This window comes from Octopus sinensis, linkage group LG20, assembly GCF_006345805.1.
Source record: "Octopus sinensis linkage group LG20, ASM634580v1, whole genome shotgun sequence".
NCBI lineage: Eukaryota > Metazoa > Mollusca > Cephalopoda > Octopoda > Octopodidae > Octopus > Octopus sinensis.
Genome location: NC_043016.1, coordinates 24,325,394 through 24,349,190, shown reverse-complemented (window position 1 = coordinate 24,349,190; position 23,797 = coordinate 24,325,394). Strand labels below are relative to the sequence as shown.

Below are 23,797 nucleotides of genomic sequence, written 5' to 3'. Positions count from 1 at the left end.
TTGCCTTCACCAAGTGTCAAAAAGTGTACAAACTTTGTGGACATTTGATCACCGTATAGCTGAGCTCTCATGTTAGTGGTGAGACTGAGGATTGTAACATGATGCCAATCCTCTTTAGGTATGCTTGGACCTCATCTGCTCTCATACCTTTTGGAATGACAGGAAGAGTTTGCCTGAAATCACCTGACAACAAGAGCCTGGCAGTCTCAGATGTCTTTCAGGGCTCTATCTAAGGCTTCCAAAGCTCCCTTGTGAGCCATGATGCACTCATCCCAGACAATTAGATAACACATTTTAAGTACTTGCCCCTGATCTGAGCTTTTGTTGATGTTGCATGAAGGCATGTCGGATGCTGCTAAATTGAGAGGGAGTTTAAAAGTTGAGTGTGCTGTCCTACCACCGGGTAACAAAGTAGCTGCAATGCCAGAGGAGGCTACAGCTACTGCAATATTCTGCTGCTGCCTAACTTTTGCAAGGAGAAGCTTTGTAATAAATGTTTTTCTTGTCCCTCCAGGAGCATCAAGGAAGAAGATTCGTCCCTTGTGTTGGCGTACACTGTTAAGAATAGTTCTGTAGGCCTGCAGCTAGTCCGGAAGTAATTTAGGCTCATTTTCAACAATGTACTTTGAAAGCGCTTGAGTGTCGTAGGTTGTTTCACGAATGACAGCAGTCGAAAGGCTATTTGACCCTGACCTGAATGTTTGTGGCAGGCCATACGTGGACAATTCCTTTCCACCCAGTGTAGCAATTCTGTCTTCAATGTCAATGAGAGTTTTGTTATAGACTTCATTGCTGATACCCTCCATGTCAGAATAGAGCAGTTGAGCTTGCCGCTTACAGTCCTCAGCCAGGTTGTCTCTGTATTTGAGCCATAGAGTGGCAGGATCACACAGTTTGCATGCCTGTAGTAATACTGCAAATAGTGCTCTGAGACTTTTAGGTGATTCTGATAAAGCAGCCTCTCCCAAAGTTGCATCCCATTGTGCACCATCTTCTAACAGACCTTGTCGATAGCAGATTTCTCTGTATATTGTGCAGACATATCTATGAACGGTTTTTAGGGCCTGGAAAGACGTTGGCCCTCTGACCTCATGCAGTAGTAGTCTGAGGTAGAAGCACTCTTGTTGAGTGGGATGCACTGTGTATACTCGCCCAAAGCAAGTGTGAAACTTAATGCCAGGGTATCTATGAACATTTTGACCTGCTTTCCTAGGGGCCCATTTTTTTCCATTCCAAGTGTAGTACGATGGAATCTGTGGATACAGCAAGGTTTGAGCAAATGGATCCACTTGACAAAGCTTGAAGAATGCAGTGAGTGTGCTATCTCTTGGTTCCTCTGCCAACAGAGAAGCATTAGCATCAGTCAAGTACACTCTTTGACTGTTTTCCAGGTGCACTGCAAGCTGTTGAATGGCAGTGTGTCGTTGGTGAAGTGGAAAGCCAAAGATGCGCCAGAAAGCCTCGTTGCTAATTATGTACCATCCCACCTGATAGTGCGTCACCTCATCCTGGCAGTTTTCTTGTTAAAGTCCAAACATTGCAGCATCAGAACCCTTGTTTACATATTTGCAAACGTACTTTATGGATTTAATGGAGTTGCAAAACTCAATGTTGATGTGGGCATTGAAAGTCTTTGACAGGAGTGGGCGGTAGGAAACAATCCATCTATTATCAACATTGTGCTGTCCAATAGTTGCTGTGAAACCTCCGTCTTCTGGTTTTCTCCGTCTGTATGATGGATGCCCATCAGCACCTGTCTGAGTTTCTTGTAGGAACCTCCTTGGAAACCTTTTTGAACATACGCTGTCTTTCAAGCATGGTGAGTTTATGTTGAATCCACGCCCACATGGACCATGTACCATGTTTGCTTTAACTATTTCGTATAGTACTTTGTTTAAAGCTGGATCAGGAAGCTCTGCAGAGATTATCTTGTTGATGTCATTGGGATTGATCTTCGTTGAGAGCCAAAGCAGGGTATGAGCATGTGGAAGGCCCCCTTTTTGCCATTCGATTGTGTACATGCCACATTGTATGAGCCCAAAGACTTGTCCTTTTTTTATGAGCTCCATGAGAGAGATTAACTTCAGATGGAAACCTCAGGCAAGGAGGTCATGCCTGTCTTTAGGCTTTTGAGCGAAGAAGAGTTTGGCCTGAATCTCCTTCCACTTGGGATTGCATGTGAAAGTTATGAACAGGTCAGGCTTGCCGTAATGGCAGACAAAGGTCATTGCATCCTGTGTTCTTTCATGCATATATCGGGGACTTCCAGTGAATGTAGAAGGCAAGATGCAAAGTTTTCCTAGGTTTGTTGGAACAGCATCATTGTTGATGGCATCTCGGAGATGGATGTAGCTGTCGGATCGCAATTTTTTTGATGTGACCTGATGAAACACAATCTCTCTGATTCCATTTTTGCGCACATATCGACTGCAAATTGATGAAACAGCTCTCGAGACTGGTGGAGGTGATTACAGCAGTTGTTTCGGGTCATAAATCGGTATGAGTAGAAGTCCATGCAGGATATTGGCTTGTTGAGATGTTCATTAAGATTTTTGAGGATGTTGCTGTAGTAGACCAATGTGGTAGTCATCCTCATCATTAATAAACAGAAGTGGGTATTGGAGTGTATCGTATGATCTGTGTGTTTCACTAATTCGTTGGAGGGTGGTGTCACGTCGCCTGAGGACAATGTCTCTAGGATTGTGCTGTTCATTGTGGAGGAGTATAGCTATTTCATTGCATGTGGGTGCATTGTAACGGCCTGCTTGTTCCCAGGATGGTCTTTTCTGGGCATCAATGACAACATTAAAATTTGATGAAGCCTCTGTTTCCAAGGTATACTTGAAGCTGCATACATAGCTGTTTTTCTGGTGCAAAAGGTTTTGCAGTTGCATTTCATGTGAAAGTTAGTAACAGTGGATATGGAGTTTCGTTGGGTGGCTTGTTCATGTAAATTACCTACAAAGTACAGTTGAAGGAATTGAGGATCTTGATTTTCAGCAGGTTCAAGCGATCCTATCCTATGGTAAACCTGTCCCTGCACTTTGAAAGTTGGCATAAACCCGCCTTCTTGAACAACATTAGTGCCGAAAGATGGCATTTGAAATGCACTGTTATTCAGGAAATGTTTTGACTCTGTAGTTGTGCCAGTGTAGAGTGACTTTAACAGCTGTGGTGGATCCTTCAGCGGAGTGAGGTTAACTTTTCCATTAGCGCAACACATTGCAGGAGTTTCTCTTGACCACTTCTTAGCATTGCAGAAAGAGCAAGTGATGGACATATCTCCAATGTTCATATCTGGGTGGCAGTCAGTGAAGGTTAGGGTTGTAGTGGAAAGCCTTTAATAACCATCGTGAGCTGCATGGCTTTGAAAATCCTCGTCTATGAGCTCTTTGTTGAATGGAAGTCTGCAGCATCGCGTATCTCTGTTGTAATGTGTGGGAAGCTTGTGCAGTAGCCATGTTGGCAGCATTCCTGAGCAGGCGTCTAGCATGTTCGCTTTTCTTCTCTGCAGCTCGTGCAGCAGCAGTTGAGGCAGCATCAACAGTTCGTCGAACTGTACGCTGGTGATCTGTTTGAAGTGCTCTTGAAGTGGCTGTACGTTCAGCATTTTGTGATCATCTAATGTAAGTTTTGACTGATGATTCTTTAGCCCTCCTTGCTGATGATCTTGCAGCTTTTGCAGTTTTTTGTTCAATTGAAGAAGTCTTCCTTTGGGGCATGATCTAAAATAAGCGTGAAGAAATGCAGTGAGATACACAGTGTAGTATGAAATCTTAATTGAAGGGTTAGTATGTAAGTGTAGAGCAGTTGAAAACTTGCAGCTGCTGTGGTAATAATGAAGTGGTAGTAAGTAGAATGGTAAATGTATAAAATGATATTAGTGTTATGACATGAAAAGGAGAATGGAAACAGTTGTGAAAAGGAAGGCGAGAGAAATGGTAAGAGCAAGGAGAAATTGTTTATGAATTGTGTTGGGAATGTTGTCGTTTGTGTGGACATGAATTGTGGGTGTTGTTTGTCAATGTATGGCTGCTCTGTTGTATAGATTGGATAGGGAATGGGTTAATGAAAGAGCAACTGGATGAATTGCTTAGCTTTGTTTAGTGGTGCTCGTGGGGCAGAAACTGCCATTCATGCTGCATGTGAGTGTAGGAATGGTTGGTAGGTCTGCAAGTCCACATAAAAGAAGAAGCAAAAACAGTCACGTGAAATTTTAATGCGTGCATTGGCACGCATTTCAGTAATGAAAATTGTAAGAAGTGGGAGTGAAAATGTAAAAATGAGGAGTAGGGACAGGGAATTGAAAATGAAAGGTATTATTTTTGCATAATTAGAATGTCCGTGATGGAAAACATGAATCCACTGGAAAAGAAAGAAAAGTATTTGGAGTTGATATGCAGGTGTACTTGTAAACATTAACCGATTTGGTTGGTTGTAACACGTCATGCTACCAGTGAACGGGTATTTGCGTGAAGCTGTTATGTGGTAGCAGCGCGTGGTAGAAAGAGCAGTGAAATGTTTCACATTGATGCAATTTACAAAGAATAAATGTAACGTACCAAAATCAGGAAAATGAATGAATGTGCTTTAGTTGATCAGTCTTGCTTTGATAGAGCAATGTTGTGAATGAGAAGACGAGATAAATGGTAAGAGGAAAGGACAGAGTGATTATGAATTGCATTCCGAATATTATTTGGCTGGAAATGAATTCTGTCGTATTTATAAGAAAGCAGACAGCTAGAAGAATGAAGGTATAGTGGTGTGGGGGTTGTTTGAATTCTCCATACGCTAAGAAGGTTAGAGGTGAAGCGGATGACAATATACTTCACTTGATAAGGTAGCATGTGGTAAATATCTGTTACCATCTTCCATTGTCCTGTAATGAGAAGTAAGTTTTATTTCCCTGTGTTGGGAATAAAATGAAAATGAGATGTAAGGGGACAGTGTTTTAGAGATTGCGGTTCAGTGGTGCTATAGTCATGTGGGGTCGTTTGAAGCCTCGGTACGCTAGGAAGTTTAGAGGTGAAGTGGATGACAATATATTTCACTGGAGAAGGTAGCATCTGGTTAATGTCTGTTACGATGTTGCATTGTCTCGTTGTAAGAAGTAAGTTTTATTTGCCTATCGTGGGAATGAAATGAGAATGAGATGTAAGGGGACAATGTTTTTGAGATTCCGGTTCGAATGTAAGGCAGGCCTGAAAGGATTCCCAGCGGTTATTAGTAGTAGCGGTAGAGTGTTTATGCCGAATATGTATGTATGCATGTATATATATATATATATATATATATGTATGTATGTATGTATGTATGTATGTATGTATGCCTATATATATGTGAGATAATAGTTTCAGTATTAAAGTGAAAGTATCTGACATTATAATAGAGACATGTTATTGTTTCACTTTTGACATGTAATACTGAAATAGAGGAGAAAATATGATATTGCTGTGGTCTCACACTAGGCAAGAAGTTAAAAATTTTTTTTGGCCTATGACACTACATGGACCCTAAGTAAGGCATGTGTAAAATTTGAATGAAATTGGTTGTGTAGTTCTCAAGTTTTAGGGATTCACAGACAGACACACATTCTCATCGTTATATATATAGATTATCAAAGCGAGTTTTTCTTTTAAGAAATTAGGAAACAACATTTTTTTGCAAAAAGACATTCATGTATGTTGAAATCAGTGAAAACAAGAAAAGAAAAAAAAAAAACTATGAAAGTTATTGTATTTTTAAATATGTTTGGTGTATGTTATGTGTTACAATAACAATTTATTTCTCTTTTAGCTACAAAAAAGAAAAGGTAAAGAAAAACCGCTTCTACGAAGAAAATCAGAATTACCACACGATATGACAACATTAAAAGCTTTGGAAACTCACAAGCGACCTGAAGAATTTCTGTGTTCAGCAACTGAGCAACAAGCTGCTAATTGACTGCTTACATCTGCATATGGGAAGTAGTTCAAGACTAGTTAGACAACGGTACTTCCTCTTGTCACATGTATTGTATATTGCTGATCTGTGTGGTGCATGCTTGTTACTTACTCGGTACTTCACAAGTAAGTGGCTTAGCCAATACAGATTGCAGCTTAAGGGTAGAGTTGGGTTCAACATTACTTCTTAAGTCCTAAACATGAAAATTTAATTTATGAGTGTATTATTTTGAAGATGTCTGTCACACAGACAGGAATTGTTCAACAAGACACTTGTGCATGGTTTCAAATTGGCTAGTTTGACTGTTTTTTTTTTTTAACATGGTTAAAAAAAAAAAAAAGATTTTTCCCTTCTCCACCCCTCTCATATAGCTCAGTGAAACATGTCTATTGGCCTTAATCTACCACATTTTAAACTTTAGAAGGCACAAGCTTAGTATTTTACTTTTGGGTTTCCTCCAAAAAGTTCAGAAAAAAGAAAAAAAAAAAGAAAAGGTAAAAAAAAAATCATAAAAAAGTTCAGATTTAGGAGTTTTTTCTGTACAAAGTTATTAATCATTCTTATAAATTATTTTCATTAATTTTTTTTTTTTTATTAAGATTTAGAAATTTAATATGTCATCTGTGGAAAATATTCTTTGAATAGATAAGGAATGTGTTTACATTAAAAGAAAATTAAAATTTCCTTTAAAAGGAATTGATGAATATTGGGGGAAAAAAAAAGAAAAACATCATCAAAGCATTATGACACATTTTAACCATATGCTTTTCCTATGTACATCTGAAGGTGAAATTGTTTTGGGTCTGTTAGAACTGCATGTCTTATTAGATAAAAATAAATTTTCTGTACACACACACTCACTCACACACACACACATACACACACACACACACATAGTTTAGTTTTTTATTATTATTATTATTATTATTATTATTATTATTGTTATTATTATTATTATGGTTCACCACAAACATGTGGGTTGGTTTAAAGCCCAAAAGATCCATTGGTGCTGCTAGAATTCAACCTGAACTTATACCTTGGATGCTTTTGTGTAATGTATAACCAGTTAGCCCACTTGTCCAAAGCATTTTACTTCCAAGAGTTCCTACTACCTTTCAACACCTCCAGATGTGGGGGGAAGAGTGCTTTTCTCTTACAAATTCAGGCTTCGTACTTTTAGGTTATATACAATACATGTGACTGTGCCTATTTGCTACAATTGTTGTACACTGGACCAAATGTTGCCAATAATCTGACCAAACTTCAGCAACTTCAAACAGTTATAAAAAAATTTTTTTTTTTTAATCTATTTCATCTCCCTAAATCCATTGCAAATCACAATGGTTGACAGCACACCAATTGTGGAATTTTATTATTTCATTTGTAAGTTTAGAAGTTTTCTCTGCTGAGAAAATTTCCACTGCTCTTATTGAACTATTTCAGAATTAGTAAAATATCAGTTACAGTTTCATAGATTCCACATTTCAGTAATTTTGGTAACTGGTGACAGATTTCGTAATCCATAAATAAGACTGCATAATTCTGTATAGTTCTTTGTTTCTTTTGATGTATGTATGTGTGTGTGTATATAATATATATATATATAATATATATATATATATATATATATATATATATATATATATATATATATATATATATATATATAAATACTCCCATACATACAGGTTTCTTTTTAATGTTACAAAGTAATTATTTCTATGTTTATGGGATACTATTTTACCCTAATTGAAATAAATTTCTTTGTTAATAAGACATACTGCCCATTATGGAGAAATAGCAAGCAAAATATATTGACTGATGTGTTTTAATATATTCACTGTTGAGTTCTTAAAAGTGTTTATTATTGTAGTATATTACTTTGTAATATTAAAGTATAGTTTAAGCTATATATATCTATGTATCATCATAGATTGAATTAATCTTTTATTCATAGTATCCATACAAAATCATTTGAAATTCATGTAAAGGGTTTACTCATCTAGTAATATTTTTTGTTCAATTTTAGTTTTATTAGCAGAAAGTTTGAGGTATAATCTCTTCCCAGGTAAAATGTTTATGAAGAATAAAAATGGAATCGGTTGTTAATTTGTTTGAGTATATTTATTAAAATAAAAACTAAATAGATACCAGAAATAAGTCACATTATCAGTTATCTGGTTAGATTTTTTAAAACTAAATGATAAGCACCAATATTTAAGTGAGAAACAGGCCCACTTAGTTCTTGCTCGGTAAATGGTCCGATTACGCCACAGTTGGTTTGTTGATCATTTCAGGTTCTCTGACATAAGTGAGAGGAAGTTATCCTCAAACTGGAAACCAGCCTTGAATCTTGTGGCAGTAGACTCTGCTAAACGCACCCAAAGGCCAGCTGTTGGTGGTATTAAACTTGGCAATGGATTAAGTCAATCACCCATGACCGGGAATGTTCCCTGAGAGGAACTTTTGTACAGTTTCCGTCTACAAAATTCCACTCACAAGGTATTGGTTGATCTGAGGCTTTAGTAGAAAATACTTGCCCTAGGTGCCTCTGCAGTGGGTTTGAACCCAAATCCACTTTGCTGTGAAGCAAACTTAACTATTCAGCCATTGCTCTGAGGAACCCATTTATTTGATCTAGTTAGATCTGGAAAGTTCTTGATAAACAATCTTTATTATAGTATAATAGTAGACTTAACAAATATTACTAAGTTTATATTCTGGGATTTTTCTCAAATTAAAATAAAAGAAAAAGAGTTTTCTTTGATATTATTTGGGATATAAAATACCTGAGATACAAGTCATATGAAATATATAAGAACTGGAATGCATGCAGTCAAATAATAATTCTCTCTCTCATATATATAATACCCACACACACACACAGACATATATATATATATATATATATATATACACACACACACATACATATCCGTCCAACCCATGTAAGCATGGACAAATGGATGTTAGATCAATAACAAAATATTGTACGTTTAAAATGTGGATAACATGTTACTCTATTAAAATTAAAAAAAAAAAATTTGTCATGTTTTGCCGTTAACAGATAATTGGAGAAAAAAAAATCTCTATGCAGTTTAAATGTTTAATGTGTCTGCATTAACATACAATATGTTGTAACACATGCTTAATATGTAATAAACTGGCTTAGCTGTTTTTTTTTTTTTTTTGAGATAAATTATAAAAGGAAAGTTGATTTCATTTTCTTTAGTTTAAACGAAAAAATTTTTTCTTCAGTGTTATTGTTATGGCAATATTCTCACATGGTTCAATTTCATTTAAAAAAAAATGTTTTATTTTTGACATGGAATAATTGGTTTGTAAGAGTTAATATATTACACACACACACACATATATGAGCTTTCTTTTGCATCCCTTCTTTCACACACATACACACACACACACACCCTTTCTCTCTCAAGCACACACTAACTATAACTATGCAGCAGTAATTTCCAGAACATAGTATCATTCATTACTGTCATTCTTGAATATATCGTTAGTTTTTAAACGTTCCTATCTCTTTGATACTGATATAACATTCATCCTCATCATTGCTACCATCATCATCACTATTATCATCATCATCATCGCTATCATTAATAACAACAACACTTCATCTCAAATTATTTTTGTTAATTTCATTTTTTTTTGTCTTAAAATTTCATTCAGCATTTTGAGTTAGAGAACTGATGTGTATGTTATTTTCTTGTTTGATTTCTGTGACAATCTCCAGTCTCTTCCCATACTTGGTGTGTGTGTAATACTGTCCCAGCCAGAGTGGTCAATGGTTATTGGCTGGAATTAGTAAGAGTAGTATTGGTGTAAACTGAGAAAAGGAAAATGTATGTATGTGTATGTATGTGTGTATGCCTGTGTGTGTGTGTGTATACACACACACACAGATGGTAGTTTATTTATTGATTCAAAGCTAAAGCATCCCTCCATTCCTCTAGATATTCATCAGGATGTTGGCATGAAGTTTTCTTGTGGGGAAAATAAAATGAAATTTAGGGGCAGGGATGTGGAGAAAGGGGTAAGAAGGGCCTGAAACTCAAATTAAAAACAATTTAAAAAAATAATAAGACTCCAACAAAACCTAAAATTTTGATTGAATTTGGAAGAGGTTTACAGAAGCAGGGAATGGTAAAATTAATCTGAAGTTTCTATTTATAATTATATTATAAAGAAATTTAAGTTAAATCCATTAGTAGTTCAGGATGAAATTGGCTTTTAATAGATAAAGTGTGTTTTATTATTCATTTGAACTTAATTGTTTTAGGACGATAAGATCTCCATTTAGATTTGAATTATTTTAGTTATTACTTACTTTGTTTTATTTATATAGGAATATTTGAATAACAATAAAAGCATTTATAGTAAGCAATGATGATTTTTTTTTATGAGCTTATGCTACTTCTGCTAAAATCACAGCTAAATCGCTCTCAAACTACATGTAGAAAAAATACAAAGGTCACATTTGGTCCTTTGTCTGAAAATGAAAACATTTTGGTCAGTGGTGTGCTTAATTTTATTATATGGGGCTAAAACAACCTCTAAATTGTCTTTTCCTCTCTCTCTCTCTCTTTTTAAAAATGGAAACAAATTCTTGGGCGGGTCAATGCAGGTTTATAATTTTAATTTTAAATCATTTTCTGCTTGTCTAGTTCAGTGTAACTTTTTACCTATTTATAGAAATCTTTCAATTTTAAAGTAAGATTTGTGAAAAGTAGTAGTAATAATAATAATAATAATAATAATATAATAATAAAGTGAAAACTATTTTGTACAAAGGGGAAAAGTGATTAAGCTTAATTTTTAGAAATAAAAATGTGATTGTGATAAATTTTTGACTAGACCTTCATTCACGTAAATTTCCTTTTTTTTTTTTTCTCTCTCTCTTATGCTCATTGTCTTCATCTTTCTTGCTTTCATGAAATTGGTATTTCACAGGGTAAGGAATATCTTATACCTGTTTCATGAAGGAAACTTCCATAGAGTGTGTGTGTGTTTATATATATATATATATATGTATATATATATATATATAATGTATATATGGTACATGTGGTTAGATGATGGCATGTGTGTGCATATTCATGTGTGTATTTGTATCTATGTATGTAATGACATTTGTGGCTTCTTCCCGAATTTATATCCGAAGCCATGAAGTCTGGAATCACATTTACATTCTGGACAGCTGAAAATGCAAGCTTGTATGAGTGTTTACTATTGGTGCATGATTCTCGTTGAAAAGGTTAAAAAAAAAAAACTTTACATTATTAGGCCTTTCTGTCTATAGTCCAATTTTCTCTTCTTTCCCTGTGCAGCATCTCATAATGCAGTACAATACATTTTTTTAATTCAAATCTACATCATTGGAGTGATGTTTGTTTGCTGTAAACAATTGAGAATGTGCTACATCATGTTTATGACAAGCTGTTATCACAGGAACTATGTCAAACTGAGAAATAAAGTTGTCAAATCATACTTTGGAATCTTTTGATATTCCCTTGTCTTTAAAAGTATTAGTGTAGATATTATATTTTGTTTAAATGTTCAGGAAAATTATTTTTTTCTTCTCCCTCCTTAACCTATCTATCTTTTTTCTTTTTTTGATAGGTGGCAAATAACCTTTATTGTTTTAATTTATGTTCTTTGTATAGTGTAAAATAAACCAGGCTACTTTTCTGTACTTGCATGGGTTGGACAGAATTTTCTACAGCTGGATGCCATTCACATTGCCTATTCTCACCCGTTTTCAAGTAAGGTAATATTTCCTCAAGACCAGACATGTTTTCATGGAAGATTGGAAACAAAGGATACCACTTGCATGATGGTGATACTTGCTTACAACTATCATAAAATGAATAAGCAAGGAGACAGTAACATACGGATTTGCACACCCAATGGACTTCTTTTGCTTTCCATCTACCAAATCCACTTACAAAGCTGTTGTTGGTCTAGAGCTGTAGTGGAAGACTGAACCCAAAATCATGTTTGGGAAACAAACTTTTTACCATACAGTCACTTCTGCACCTAAAAATAATGGCCTTTCTTACAGGTTTTTTCCTATGTCTCCCAAATGATCACCCATCAAGCTAGGCTTGATGTTGCCTATTTTCAGTGATCAAACAAGAACCAGTGTTATGGCCATAACACTGATATGGCCGTAAATCATATTGATATATATGTATAACCATAGTCATATATGCATTGTATTTTTATTCATACGCGTGTGTATGATGATAAAGCTTGATGTAGTCATCCGGTTTAACAGATCTTGTTGAATTGTCCAACCCATACCAGTATGGAAGACAAACAATACATGATGTTTTAAAATATGTGTATAGTGGGCAGGGGGCATACATATATAACTAGCTAAGATATCTTCAGAAGGATTATTAGTTAATTAAACTTAGAAAATTGATAATATATACGTTTTTAAAGTTTGATTTGTGGAGTTTTAATGGAGTTATACATCAGTTTCATTTGTTCAAAGCCATAAAGTATTTTAAAACTTTGGAGTTGTTGGAAAATGTTAAGTTTGGTTTTAGCACTGCCATAACCAGCATCTGGAAATTTGGAACCATTTGAATTTCCAAATTGATGAAACACATCATTAACAAAATAATCGGTTAGGAGGTATTGGTATTAATGCGAATTGTAGAAATTAAAACCATTTAGTAATTCTTTTATTTCTTAAAATTCAAATAATTTCCTTTTTAATTTGATTCAAATTGTATTTCAACCTCAAATTATATACATATACCTCACTGCTGCTGGTGCCATGTAAAAAGCACTCAGTACATTCTGTGAAGTGGTTGGCATCAGGAAGGGAATCCAGCCATAAAACCATGTTACAACAGAGAGCAAATTTGAAGTTTTCTGACTTACCAGTTCCTGCTGAACTATCCAATCCATGCCAGCATGGAAAATGGACATTTAGATGATGATGGTATATATATGTTCTGTTTGCTATTGATTCATAGATAAGGGTTGCATTTTGCTTTATGACAATGCCAATTTTATCAGTTTTAAAAATATTGAAACTTGAGGACTTCAGGGATGGAAAATTGAAGAGTGAGATGTAGCTTGGGTTGAAATTCCCTTACCTCTGTTTTAAACGACAAAATTAGCTTTAATATTTCAATATCAAAGACTCCCTTTTTTTTTAAAAGACATATGGTATTGTTAGAATAGAGGCGGCGAGCTAGCAGAATCATTAGCACGTCGGGCGAAATGCTTAGCGGTATTTCGGCTGCCGTTACGTTGTGAGTTCAAATTCCGCCGAGGTCGGCTTTGCCTTTCATCCTTTCGGGGTTGATAAATTAAGTACCAGTTAAGCACTGGGTTCGATATAATCGACTTAATACTTATAAATCCATGTTTGTCCCCTCTATGTTTAGTCCCTTGTGGGTAATAAAGAAACAGGTATTGTTAGAATAGAGGATAGTTACATGTCTGAAGTAAAGGGTTAGTTAAGAAGTTAAAATGGCACTGATGGCATATACTGAGAATTCAGTGCAAAGGCTGGTAGCGGGTTTCTTTTTATATCTATTTCATTTCCTAAGTGAACATTCAGCAGGTTAAAAAAATATTATTTACCAGACTGGAAGACTAAGCGATATCTTTAGCTTTTAATATAAGTTAATGCAGGTGCTGTGAATTAGAGAATAGAAATAGCTGAAACCGATCAGTGTTTTTCTCTTTCAGATTGCGATACTTTGTGTTTTTAGGAGATCCAATAAGATTTATAAAATAAAAAAATAAAAAAATTTTATTATTACAATTACTGTTCAAATTTCTAACAGCTTCTGATTTGCAATTTTTACATTGAAACCAGTTTTTGAAAAAATATGATTTTCTTAAAGAAGACTATATGGTGTGTGTGTGTGTGTATGTATGTATGTATGTATGTATAGTTTTTGAAATTTCATAAAGATTAATTAATGACCCTATAAAAATTTAAATTCAAATGAAGGAAAGTGAAATAGTCAAAGAATTAAAAAATATACTTCTGTATGGGAGTGTAAAAAAGAAAAAAGTTAATTTGTGTTATTAAGTGCAGCTGAAAATGTGTATTTAGAACTATATTTGGGCAAACAAAATGTTATTTCAATATTCTTAGATAAATTTTTATTTATCAGTAAGTTCATTTAAATTTGGAAGTAAAAAAAACTAATATGGTTTGTTGAAAACAAAACCCCCCAAATCTTATTGCTGGTCAATATAGGTTACATCATATTTTTCTATTCATTACAAACTGTTAGCAATTTACATTTAAAAAAATTCATTTGCTATCCAAATGTTTATATTTGGTTTTTAGTACTGCTGCTCTTGATTTTGGTAAACTTATTACTCAAGGCTTGTACTGTTTGGGGATATCTTTGTACAGAGACTGAGCTCTTAGCTAAATAGCTTAAATCAAAGATTACAAGTCCTTTATGAAATTTGACATATTTCATCAACATTCAGTTTGGTCTGTTGTTTTATTCCTTAAACTAGAAATGTCTGACATCAATCTTTTTTGTTATAGAATTTTTGCATGTTTACATTTTTTTTTTTTTTTTGCTAAATGAGGTTTTAGATATTTGTTGCACAAGAAATAGAAATTAAGATATAATTAACAGCAATAAGTTGTTTATTTAGAACACATCGATTCTACCTCATTTTACTGTTGATATGATTGCTTGCTGGTAGTGCCGGTGTTAGACAGAAATGGTCTTCACCACCACTTTCAGCCATGAATAAGTGGTTTGATCTTCTATCTTAGTAATTCTTTCACAGGCAGCTTCTCCAGAATGGAATATTACCATATTTACCAGCTAATTTTGTCTTGTAGTTTTTGTGGAAATTTAAGGCGGTCTCTAATGTTTGATTTAATCTTGTCATGTTTTAGTTAAAAACTTTACTCCTCTCCACTCTCCTTGTCCCCCTCCTTTTTTTTCCTTCTTGATTTTGTTAAGTAAAAACTTCATCTACAGACATTTTACTGCAGTTATACATATCTATTTTAATTAGTTTGTAGTACAGGGGCATTTCACTTCTCGTGTGTTTGACTATAAATAATGTACATAAAATATTTCTTTATGACTGTTTGGGTAGATAAGAATGGATATAATTTGGCTGTGTAACTTCTATTATTATTATTATTATTATTATTATTATTATTATAGCTTTATGTAACTATATTTCATATAAATGTATTATTTCTGTTTAGTAAGAATGGATTAACAAACACTTTGCAAATTTTTTCAGAAACAATAAACTTTTAAAAAATAAAAAAAAAATGAATAGACGGAATGATTTAAAAGGAATTTTTTTTTTACATTTAATTTTATTTTTCAGGGAAAATTATTTTTTTTTGTTGTAACTTTCATTTCAGATTTATTTCTATTTTAAATTAATTTAACAGATTTGTACTTGTTTATGAATGTATATTTTAAATAATTTAATTTAAAAATAAAAAAAAATGTTTAACTTCATACCTAGTATTTTACATCCTACCAAAAACAAAAGCAAAGACAGAGAAACACAGACCTCCCGATCTTAGGTGGAATTAAAAAGAAAAAGCTATTCATTTTATGTTTCTAACACAGATTTGGATGAATATGGAATTATTATGGTTTTTGCTTTTTTAAAGCTGTATTTAGCTTAGCTTTGCTGCTATATGTGGCATGCTAACTGAAAAGGATATTACATTAAAAAAAAAATGAATTTGATAGCTAATAAAAGTTTTGAATATAAAATCTATAACTTGATGTTTCAGTATTATTAAGATACATTTTATATGTAAATTTCAAGTGCAATGTATGATTGTGAAGCTGATGTTGGATATGCATGGTTACCTCCCTTGATACAAAAAAAACCCCAACGAGGATAAAAAAAAAAATCGAAAGCAATTCGGTTTTGGCTTATCCTGTCATTTATATTTACTTACATAATTGATCTAATATTAAATTTTAGAAATTGTTCTTTTTTTTTATGTGCCTGCAACTATTTCATAACTTTTTTTTTTTTTAAACTTTCACTGTTAGGCTTTGAGAGAATTATTTTGTTGACAAGATCTAGGACTACATCCCATTCTAGAAGAAATTTTTATGTCACCTGATAGCTGATAATGTTAATATATTGGCAGATATTACTCGTCTCAAACCTCCATTCTTTTTGCCATCATTATGTAACAATATATTTGATTGTGTTTTAGTTTTATTTATTTTTTTTTTTTTGGTTTCATATAGCTGCTTCATTTCAGTTCCTATCACCATATTTATACATCTTCATAGAATGAACCCAAAACTTACAAAAACATTAATTTAATGAAAGCATAATTGTTTTTCTATTTCATTTCCATTCATTTGTTTTATCATTGTGTAATACTGACTTAACTACATAATTTGTTAAGCATTATACCCCACCCACCTCTGCTTAATCAACTGCTTGCATAAACTTCTAGAGTTGAGAGAATTTATTTTTTTTACTTAAAAATATTTTTTTGAGATATATATATATATATATATATATATATAAATATCTTTGAATGCTTAGTTTCATCTATTTCTAATTTTATGCTGAGAGACAATCCACATATGGTCACCGCTATTATTGCTACTAAAGACCACCACTGCCCTCATTTGCTCGTCTAATTTCTCTGCACATCTATTTTTTCATTTATAACTCAGACTGAATGAAGTACTGTGCTGTAGAATTTGCATTAGATAGAAATAAAACAAATATCTATTAAAGTATATGTTGAGAGCAGGTCAGTTGGGTGCCATGAGGCAGATGTTGTATGGTACTGTTGTATGGCAGATGTATGGTACTAGTTGTTTCAGTCTGCACAGTTCCTCCAAAGGTACTCTTTGCCACCAGTTGTCTGTGGTAGCAGGAATGTTATTAGGGCAGTTTTGACCTTAATATAATGCATTTCAAATAATGTTTAGTAAGGTCTTAAAACTTAATCCATTTTTGATTTGTAACAGTGCATATTAATTGTGCGTTTAGTCATATATAAATTTTAGTGAATAATGAAGATTTTGTTTCCTGTTGATGAAATGCATATTTTCAGAGAAAATATCATCTATTTGATAGAACTAATTCAGTTGTCTTTAGATAAACGAAGCTGTTACGATTTGAAGCAACAAACTTTGTTGTGTAACTTTCTACAATAGGTACAAGACCAGCAATTTTGAGTAAAGGTGTTAAGTTGATACTTTGATCTCAGAACTCGACTGGTGTTCTATTTTATTGATGACGACGCCCCCCACCTCTTCTTCCCCTGGAGTGATGAAAGGCAAAGTTGACCTTTGCAAGGTTTGAAACCAAAGCATAAAGAACTAGAAACTATTCTATATAATGCAGACAGTAGCGTCCTAAGAAAGCTCATAGAGATTTGTAGATTATACATATATAATCTGATATTTCAGTCATATCAAGCTTTGTGGGTTATCACATGGGTCTTTGTTTTATAAATAATATATTTTTTTTTATAATTGGCAGAAGGCCAGTGATTTTTAGGGGGAAAAGTGGGTTAGTCAATCACATTGACCTCCCCAGTACTTGTACTTTATTTTATCAGTTCCAGAAAAGATTAAAAGCAAAGTTAAACTCAGTGTATCCGCCAAAACGCTAGGCAGCATTTCTTCCGGTTCTTTATGTTGTAACGATTCTGCCAGTTCACCACCACTATGACAACAATAATAATAATGATAATTTTATTTTTAAACTTGAGAACTTTGTAAGATTCTCTCTAACTAGACATATCATTTAATGTGTTGAATTCAGCAACAGCTGTGTTCTTTATAAGCATGGGTTTTATGTTAGCCCAACAGTTTTGCAAAAGAGTACCATAGTCATTAAGTAGAAGTCAGTGTTGTTAGCCAATGAAACATTTGCTAATTGTTTGACTGAGTAGTAAGGCTAACTTCAGCATTACAATAACAATATTGCTAAACACCTGAGTAATTAATTAGCTATTATTTATGGACAATTTTCTATATTTTATTACTAGTCCCTATGTTTTTTTTTAATTATACCGTTTTATTTTTATCTAGAACATTCCATTCTAATATATTCCACTATTGTACAGCTATTTTAATGAAGCTTTACAATTAATTCTAGAATGTTTTATATTTACATTAGAAAGATTATCTTACAAGGAAACAACTCAAAGGTAACAAAAAATAAAAAAAAAATAATTGTAATTATATCTTGAATTATTATTTTCTATATGTATTGAGAATTTCTTTTTTTGAGATTTAATAAAGAACATGATGCCTAAGGAAAAATAATAAAAAAAATACTAAAAAATTATAAAACTTGGTTTTACACTAACTTGATACTTATTGTATCATTAAATAAAAGAGAAAGCAAAACTATGAATTATACAGAGATTTGTAAACCTGTTGGATTATTGGGGCACCACTGCTGGTCTAATCTTGTATTGAGAAAATATACCTGTCTATTTTACAATATTTTTACCTTGTGGTTATTATTTACAGCTAAGTAAACTGGGACCAGGCCACTTGAAAATAAGGTGTTTTGGCCATGAACTGCTAGCCTTAGTAATTGGTAGTCTTGTAGCAGTTTCAGCCAGCTATAATCTTGAAAGTATTTAAGCTGGGCAGAGAGAGGGGTGGGGTGGTCACAGCATTAATGAATATTTTACGAATTTAGACGGTTAAAACTGTTTAGATATTAAAGGCATGTGAAAGGGTTTATTTTGCTAATTACTCAACAAATTGAAACAAAATTTCATTCGTCCCTCAAATTAATATTTCTCTATAAACCAGGCTCGAAGCTTGCTGCCTCCTTTTAAAAGGAATTGGGAAGTTGTTGCATTTGATATTCCTCACAAGTATTTACTAGCATCATAGAAGAAGTAACTCCAAACAGGAGTTGAAGCTGGTTTTGTCTTTGATGGCCATGAGCTTTACTCTTCACTTTCCTGAGTAGGATGTGAGCTTCTGTGTAGCTGTCCAACTTGATGGAAATAACCACCAAATTCCTTGTTCAAATCATTCTATACTGTATCATATTGAAAACAGGAAGGACAAAATTGAATAATGTAGTCCCAAATAGTATCTGAAAATGAGATGGGATGGTCATGGTTGGACCATAGTTGATGGGTTGAACAACTGAATTTGATTTTGATGTTGCAGATTCTTCAACCCTTTAGCGTTTAAACTGACCGTATCCAACCAAAATATTCTATCCGTTTTATGGTCAAACTGGCCAGATCCAGCTGCTCGCAGTTACCCTACAAAGTCATTTTAAAAGTAAACAATCATATCATTGAAATCTCAAAGCTATGAGATAATGCATGATTAATTCAAAGCAATATGAATAAATAAGTATTACATTTGACAGAACAACCTGAATGCTAAACAATTAAGCAACAGCCACAAATCTGATGGGTGATAGTGTCTAACTTGTTTAGTGTTTAGCACTATGAAACTTGAGTTCTTGTCTCTTCACTCACTCATCCTAGTTATGCTTTTGACATCACTATGTTGCTAACCACCCTCCTGGTCATGTCTTGAGTAAATATACCAAAGACTTAGTGAGTCTTACAGAGCAGAAAACAATTCTCACAACAAATGCTTGTGCCATGATAAAAAGAAGAAGCATCTAGTACACTCTGTAAATGTGTTGATGAACGAGTTTGAGATGATGCAGAGTCAAGAGGACTCTTTGGTCTTATTTGGGGACGTCCCAACTTCAACACTGCTGGTACAGTAATAAAATGCATTCAGTACACTCTGCAAAGTGGTTGATGCTTAGAAAGGCGTCCAGCTGTAGAAACCATGCCAAAAAATTAAACATACAATAGAGACATGAATCTCTGACCTGTGACAACACCCAACCAATCCACGCCAACATGGAAAATAAATGTAAAATGATAATTGAAAAATGAGTGTTATTTTCACACAAGTCTGCCATTTGACCTGCCCATTTTGGATGTCTAAAACAGGCTGAATTACTATGTATTATAAATGAAAGAGGGAAAAAAGAAAAAAAAAAAATGTAAATTGTGTTTTTATTCATTTCATACCTGAGCATGAATTAAATCTTTTTTCACGTCACACTCAATATTTTTTCACTTATCAATTTGATGAATGAATGTCTCGTTTGTGTGTGTGTGTGTGTGTGTGTGTTTCTTTGCCCATGTGCAAAACTCAGTACATTGTAATTGAGGCATCTCAGAAAACTTGGATGCAGTAAAATGTAGGCATGGCTTTGTGCTTGAGAGATTTGTCTTTTGACCACATGGTTTCAGATTCAGTCCAATTTGAGAAAATTGCCTTCTGTCATAGCTCTGGGTTTGCCAAAGTGTTGTGAGTGGATTTAGTAGACGAAAACCTGTCATCTGTATATGTATGTGTGGGTATGTATTTGTGTCTCTTTGTCTTGACATTGCACACTAGTTGTAAATGAATATCCCTGTCATAAAGTGGTGTCCTTTGTTTTCCTGTTGTCCATGAAGAAAACATGTCTGGCCATTGCAAAACTATAACTTGCTTGAAAAGAGGTGGATATTTGCAATGGCAGGGCATCCTGCCATAGAAAATCAGCCCCAACTGCCTGATCTATGCAAGCACAGAGAAGTGGACATTAAAACAATTTTGATGAAGAGGATGAGTTTTATAACAAAGGCATATCACTTTGAGCCATGGTAGGTTTTAGTCTTGGTACAACTACTCGATTCAGTTCTTTTGGTTAAGTGGTACCTAACTTCCGGTACCCATTTACAAGTGGGTTGTGAACTGGACTATTTTGATACATATAGGAGCAAAGGCCGTAATAGTATTCTGCATGAAAATGAGGTTGGACCATGATCCCATTGTTCTCAAATGTCTGGTCCACAAAATAAACAATCATTGCTGGATAGTTTAGCAGCAGCAGGACATTTACCAATCAATTTTGTTTGTTTATGTTGACACTCAGAAATTAGTCTTGTCAAACCCACTACATGGAAAACGTCACACATCAACAACTTGATTGCAGACACTGGCTTCGAATGTATCCAGGATCTTGAGGCAGTGATGTTGGACCAAGAAGTGTGGCAAGTGGACTTTGTTGCTGTAGCCTGGGTTGGAACCAAGCCATATGAAAAAATAAATAGAACAGCCCCTTCTCATGCTGGTAACATAATGTACTATTTATATGTCATGTATATAATGTGTATATACAGTAAAAGGGGTGAGGATATACACATATAATCATTGTTTTAATGTCCACTTTTCCCTTATCTGTTTCCAAGTAAGATAATATTTACACCATGGTCAGACATGCTTTCATGCAAGATCAGAAATGAAGAACACTACTTGCATGATTGTGGCACTTGCTTACAACTATCAGCAATAACAAGGCTAGGAAGGGCATCCAGCTGTAAAAATCCTGTCAAAACAGTTACAAAAGTCTGGTGGAGGCTCCTGCCTGGCCAGCTCATGGCAAACCATCCCACCCATGCCAGCATGGAAGGTGGACGTTAAATGATTATGATGATGATGGCACCCAGATACAACAAGTTTCATTTTCCATCAACTAAATCCACTTGCAAGGTTTTGGCTAGCTCGGAGCTGTGGTAGAAGACACTTGCCCAAGGTACCAGAAACCATGTGGATGGGGAGCAACCTTTTTACCACAAAGTCACACTTGCAACTATTATACACACAAACACAAAGCATATGGGTGTATATATATATATATATATATATATATCGGTGGCACATAAAAAGCACCATCCGAACGTGACCGATGCCAACCCCGCCTCGAATGGCTTCTGTGCCGGTGGCACATAAAAAGCACCATCCGAACGTGGCCGATGCCAGCACTGCCTCGACTGGCTTCTGTGCCGGTGGCACATAAAAAGCACCAACCGATCGTAGGATCCCGGAACATCTCGCTGTGCTTGAGGAGACCTGTTGAGTCAAGTACATGTACATGAACATCGAACCAAATATCAATGGAAACAGTAGTTGTGACACATAAAAAGCACCATCTGAACGTGGCCGTTGCCAGTGCAGCCTCAACTGGCTTCTGTGCCAGTGGCACATAAAAAGCACCATCCGAACGTGGCTGATGCCAGCACCGCCTCGACTGGCTTCTGGGCCGGTGGCACGTAAAAAGCACCAACCGATCGTGGCCGATGCCAGACCCCTCTGGCACCTGTGCAGATGGCACGTAAAAAGCACCTACTACACTCGTGGAGTGGTTGGCGTTAGGAAGGGCATCCAGCTGTAGAAACACTGCCAGATCAGACTGGAGCCTGGAGCAGCCCCTGGCTCCCCAGACCCCGGTCGAACCGTCCAACCCGTGCTAGCGCGGAAAACGGACATCAAACGATGATGATGATGATATATGTGTATTTATATTTATTATATGCGTGTGTGTCTCTTTGCACCTCCACTACCACTTGACAACCAGTGTTGTGCTTACATTCCTGTAGTTTTGTGGTTTAGCAAAAGAGACCAATAGAATAAGTTCTAGGCTTAAAAACACATTCCTGAGGTCGATTTGTTTGACTAAAACCCTTCAAGATTGTGCTCCACCATGGCCACAGTCAAATGACTGAAACAAAAGAGTAAAAGTGTAAAAGAATATATATGAGTGTATTTATATATATCTATATGTCTGTTTGTCTATATATATATTACACTCTTTATGGTATTACACACACACATGTATATATCATAAAGAGTGTGTTATGCCACTTTTTTGCTTTTGCGTGTTGCTCTTGAGGGCTCAATATGACCCCACAGATTATCTCATGTATATCAAAAGTTTGCTGAAGAATGCAATATTCAAATATCCTAGATACAGACTGAGTGGCCGAGAAGTTGGTTTCAAAGTCCCGAGTTTTTGACTCTGACGCCACTTCACACATAGAAGTCCATAGAGGTCCATCTAATGGAATGGATGGTGACTATATTTCAAAGACATTGCTTAAATGACATACATTAAGAGTACAAATGCTTGTTGAATGCTTGGCCGCTTCACACAGTTCATAATTCAATGAGTGGATAGTTCAGTTGGTTGAACAACTGGAGTACGCCCACTCAAAACCAAAGAATAAGTCATTTAGTATTCTTACTTTCATTCATGCATACATACATAGGTACGTATATATTATATATATATATATATATATATATATACATATACAGACAGACACATTATATACACACATGTATGTTGATGGGTATGTGTTCATTTGTTGTGTGTGTGTATATATATATTTATGTGTTAGTGCATAAATACATATGTATTTGGTTGAGGAAAACTGAAAGAAGCCTGTCATCTGTATTTGTGTTGTTGACAGTGACTTTGAAGTTTCAGCCAGTTAAACCATCATCAGCCATTAATTCAAAGTCTCTGTCAGCAGCAGTCTTATTTAAGAATATTAGATTTTATTGTCTGGGGAGAGTCATTTTCTTTTTGTGCTTTATAATGTAAAACACTCACCGGTAAAATTTCCAAATTTCCGCTTATTTCTTATTTTTATTTTCCTAAAATTTTCATTGCGTCTTGCAACCTTTTCAAAAGTCTTGACTCTTTTTCAATAGTCAAGACTATTGAAAAGGTTGCAAGACGTAACGAAAATATTAGGAAAATAAAAATAAGAAAAAAGTGGAAATTTCACCATTGAGTGTGTTAAATTATAAGGCACAAAAAGAAAATGACTCTCCCCAAACACAACAGAATATGCTTCAACACACGAACTCATATAAAGAATCTTGCAAACCAGATCCAAAAAAGAAAAAAATAATAGATTTGTATTCTACAAAAGTATAGAGTAACCCGTCAGATTAATGTAAAGTTGTTTTTA

The 23,797-nt window shown here is 34.6% G+C and overlaps 1 protein-coding gene and 1 long non-coding RNA gene across 5 annotated transcripts in view; both read left to right on the top strand.

Annotated features, from left to right (window-relative positions):
- Nucleotides 1–6,729, top strand: part of LOC115222478 (serine/threonine-protein phosphatase 2A 56 kDa regulatory subunit delta isoform) — a 115,412-nt gene extending 108,683 nt beyond the window's left edge. For 2 of the 4 annotated variants that reach the window (XM_029792700.2, XM_029792701.2), the window contains exon 16: nucleotides 5,797–6,729. In XM_029792700.2, the coding sequence (XP_029648560.1) occupies nucleotides 5,797–5,943 (147 nt within the window). In that variant the 3' untranslated portion in view covers nucleotides 5,944–6,729. The remainder of the gene's footprint in view (nucleotides 1–5,796) is intronic. The other 2 variants (XR_005003180.1, XM_029792702.2) reach the window with 2 other exon arrangements.
- An 884-nt stretch (nucleotides 6,730–7,613) lies between these two features.
- LOC118767276 lies at nucleotides 7,614–20,058 on the top strand. Its single transcript, XR_005003181.1, has 2 exons — nucleotides 7,614–13,152; nucleotides 13,399–20,058. It is a non-coding gene; the product is annotated as an uncharacterized LOC118767276 (long non-coding RNA).
- Nucleotides 20,059–23,797: the final 3,739 nt, after the last annotated feature.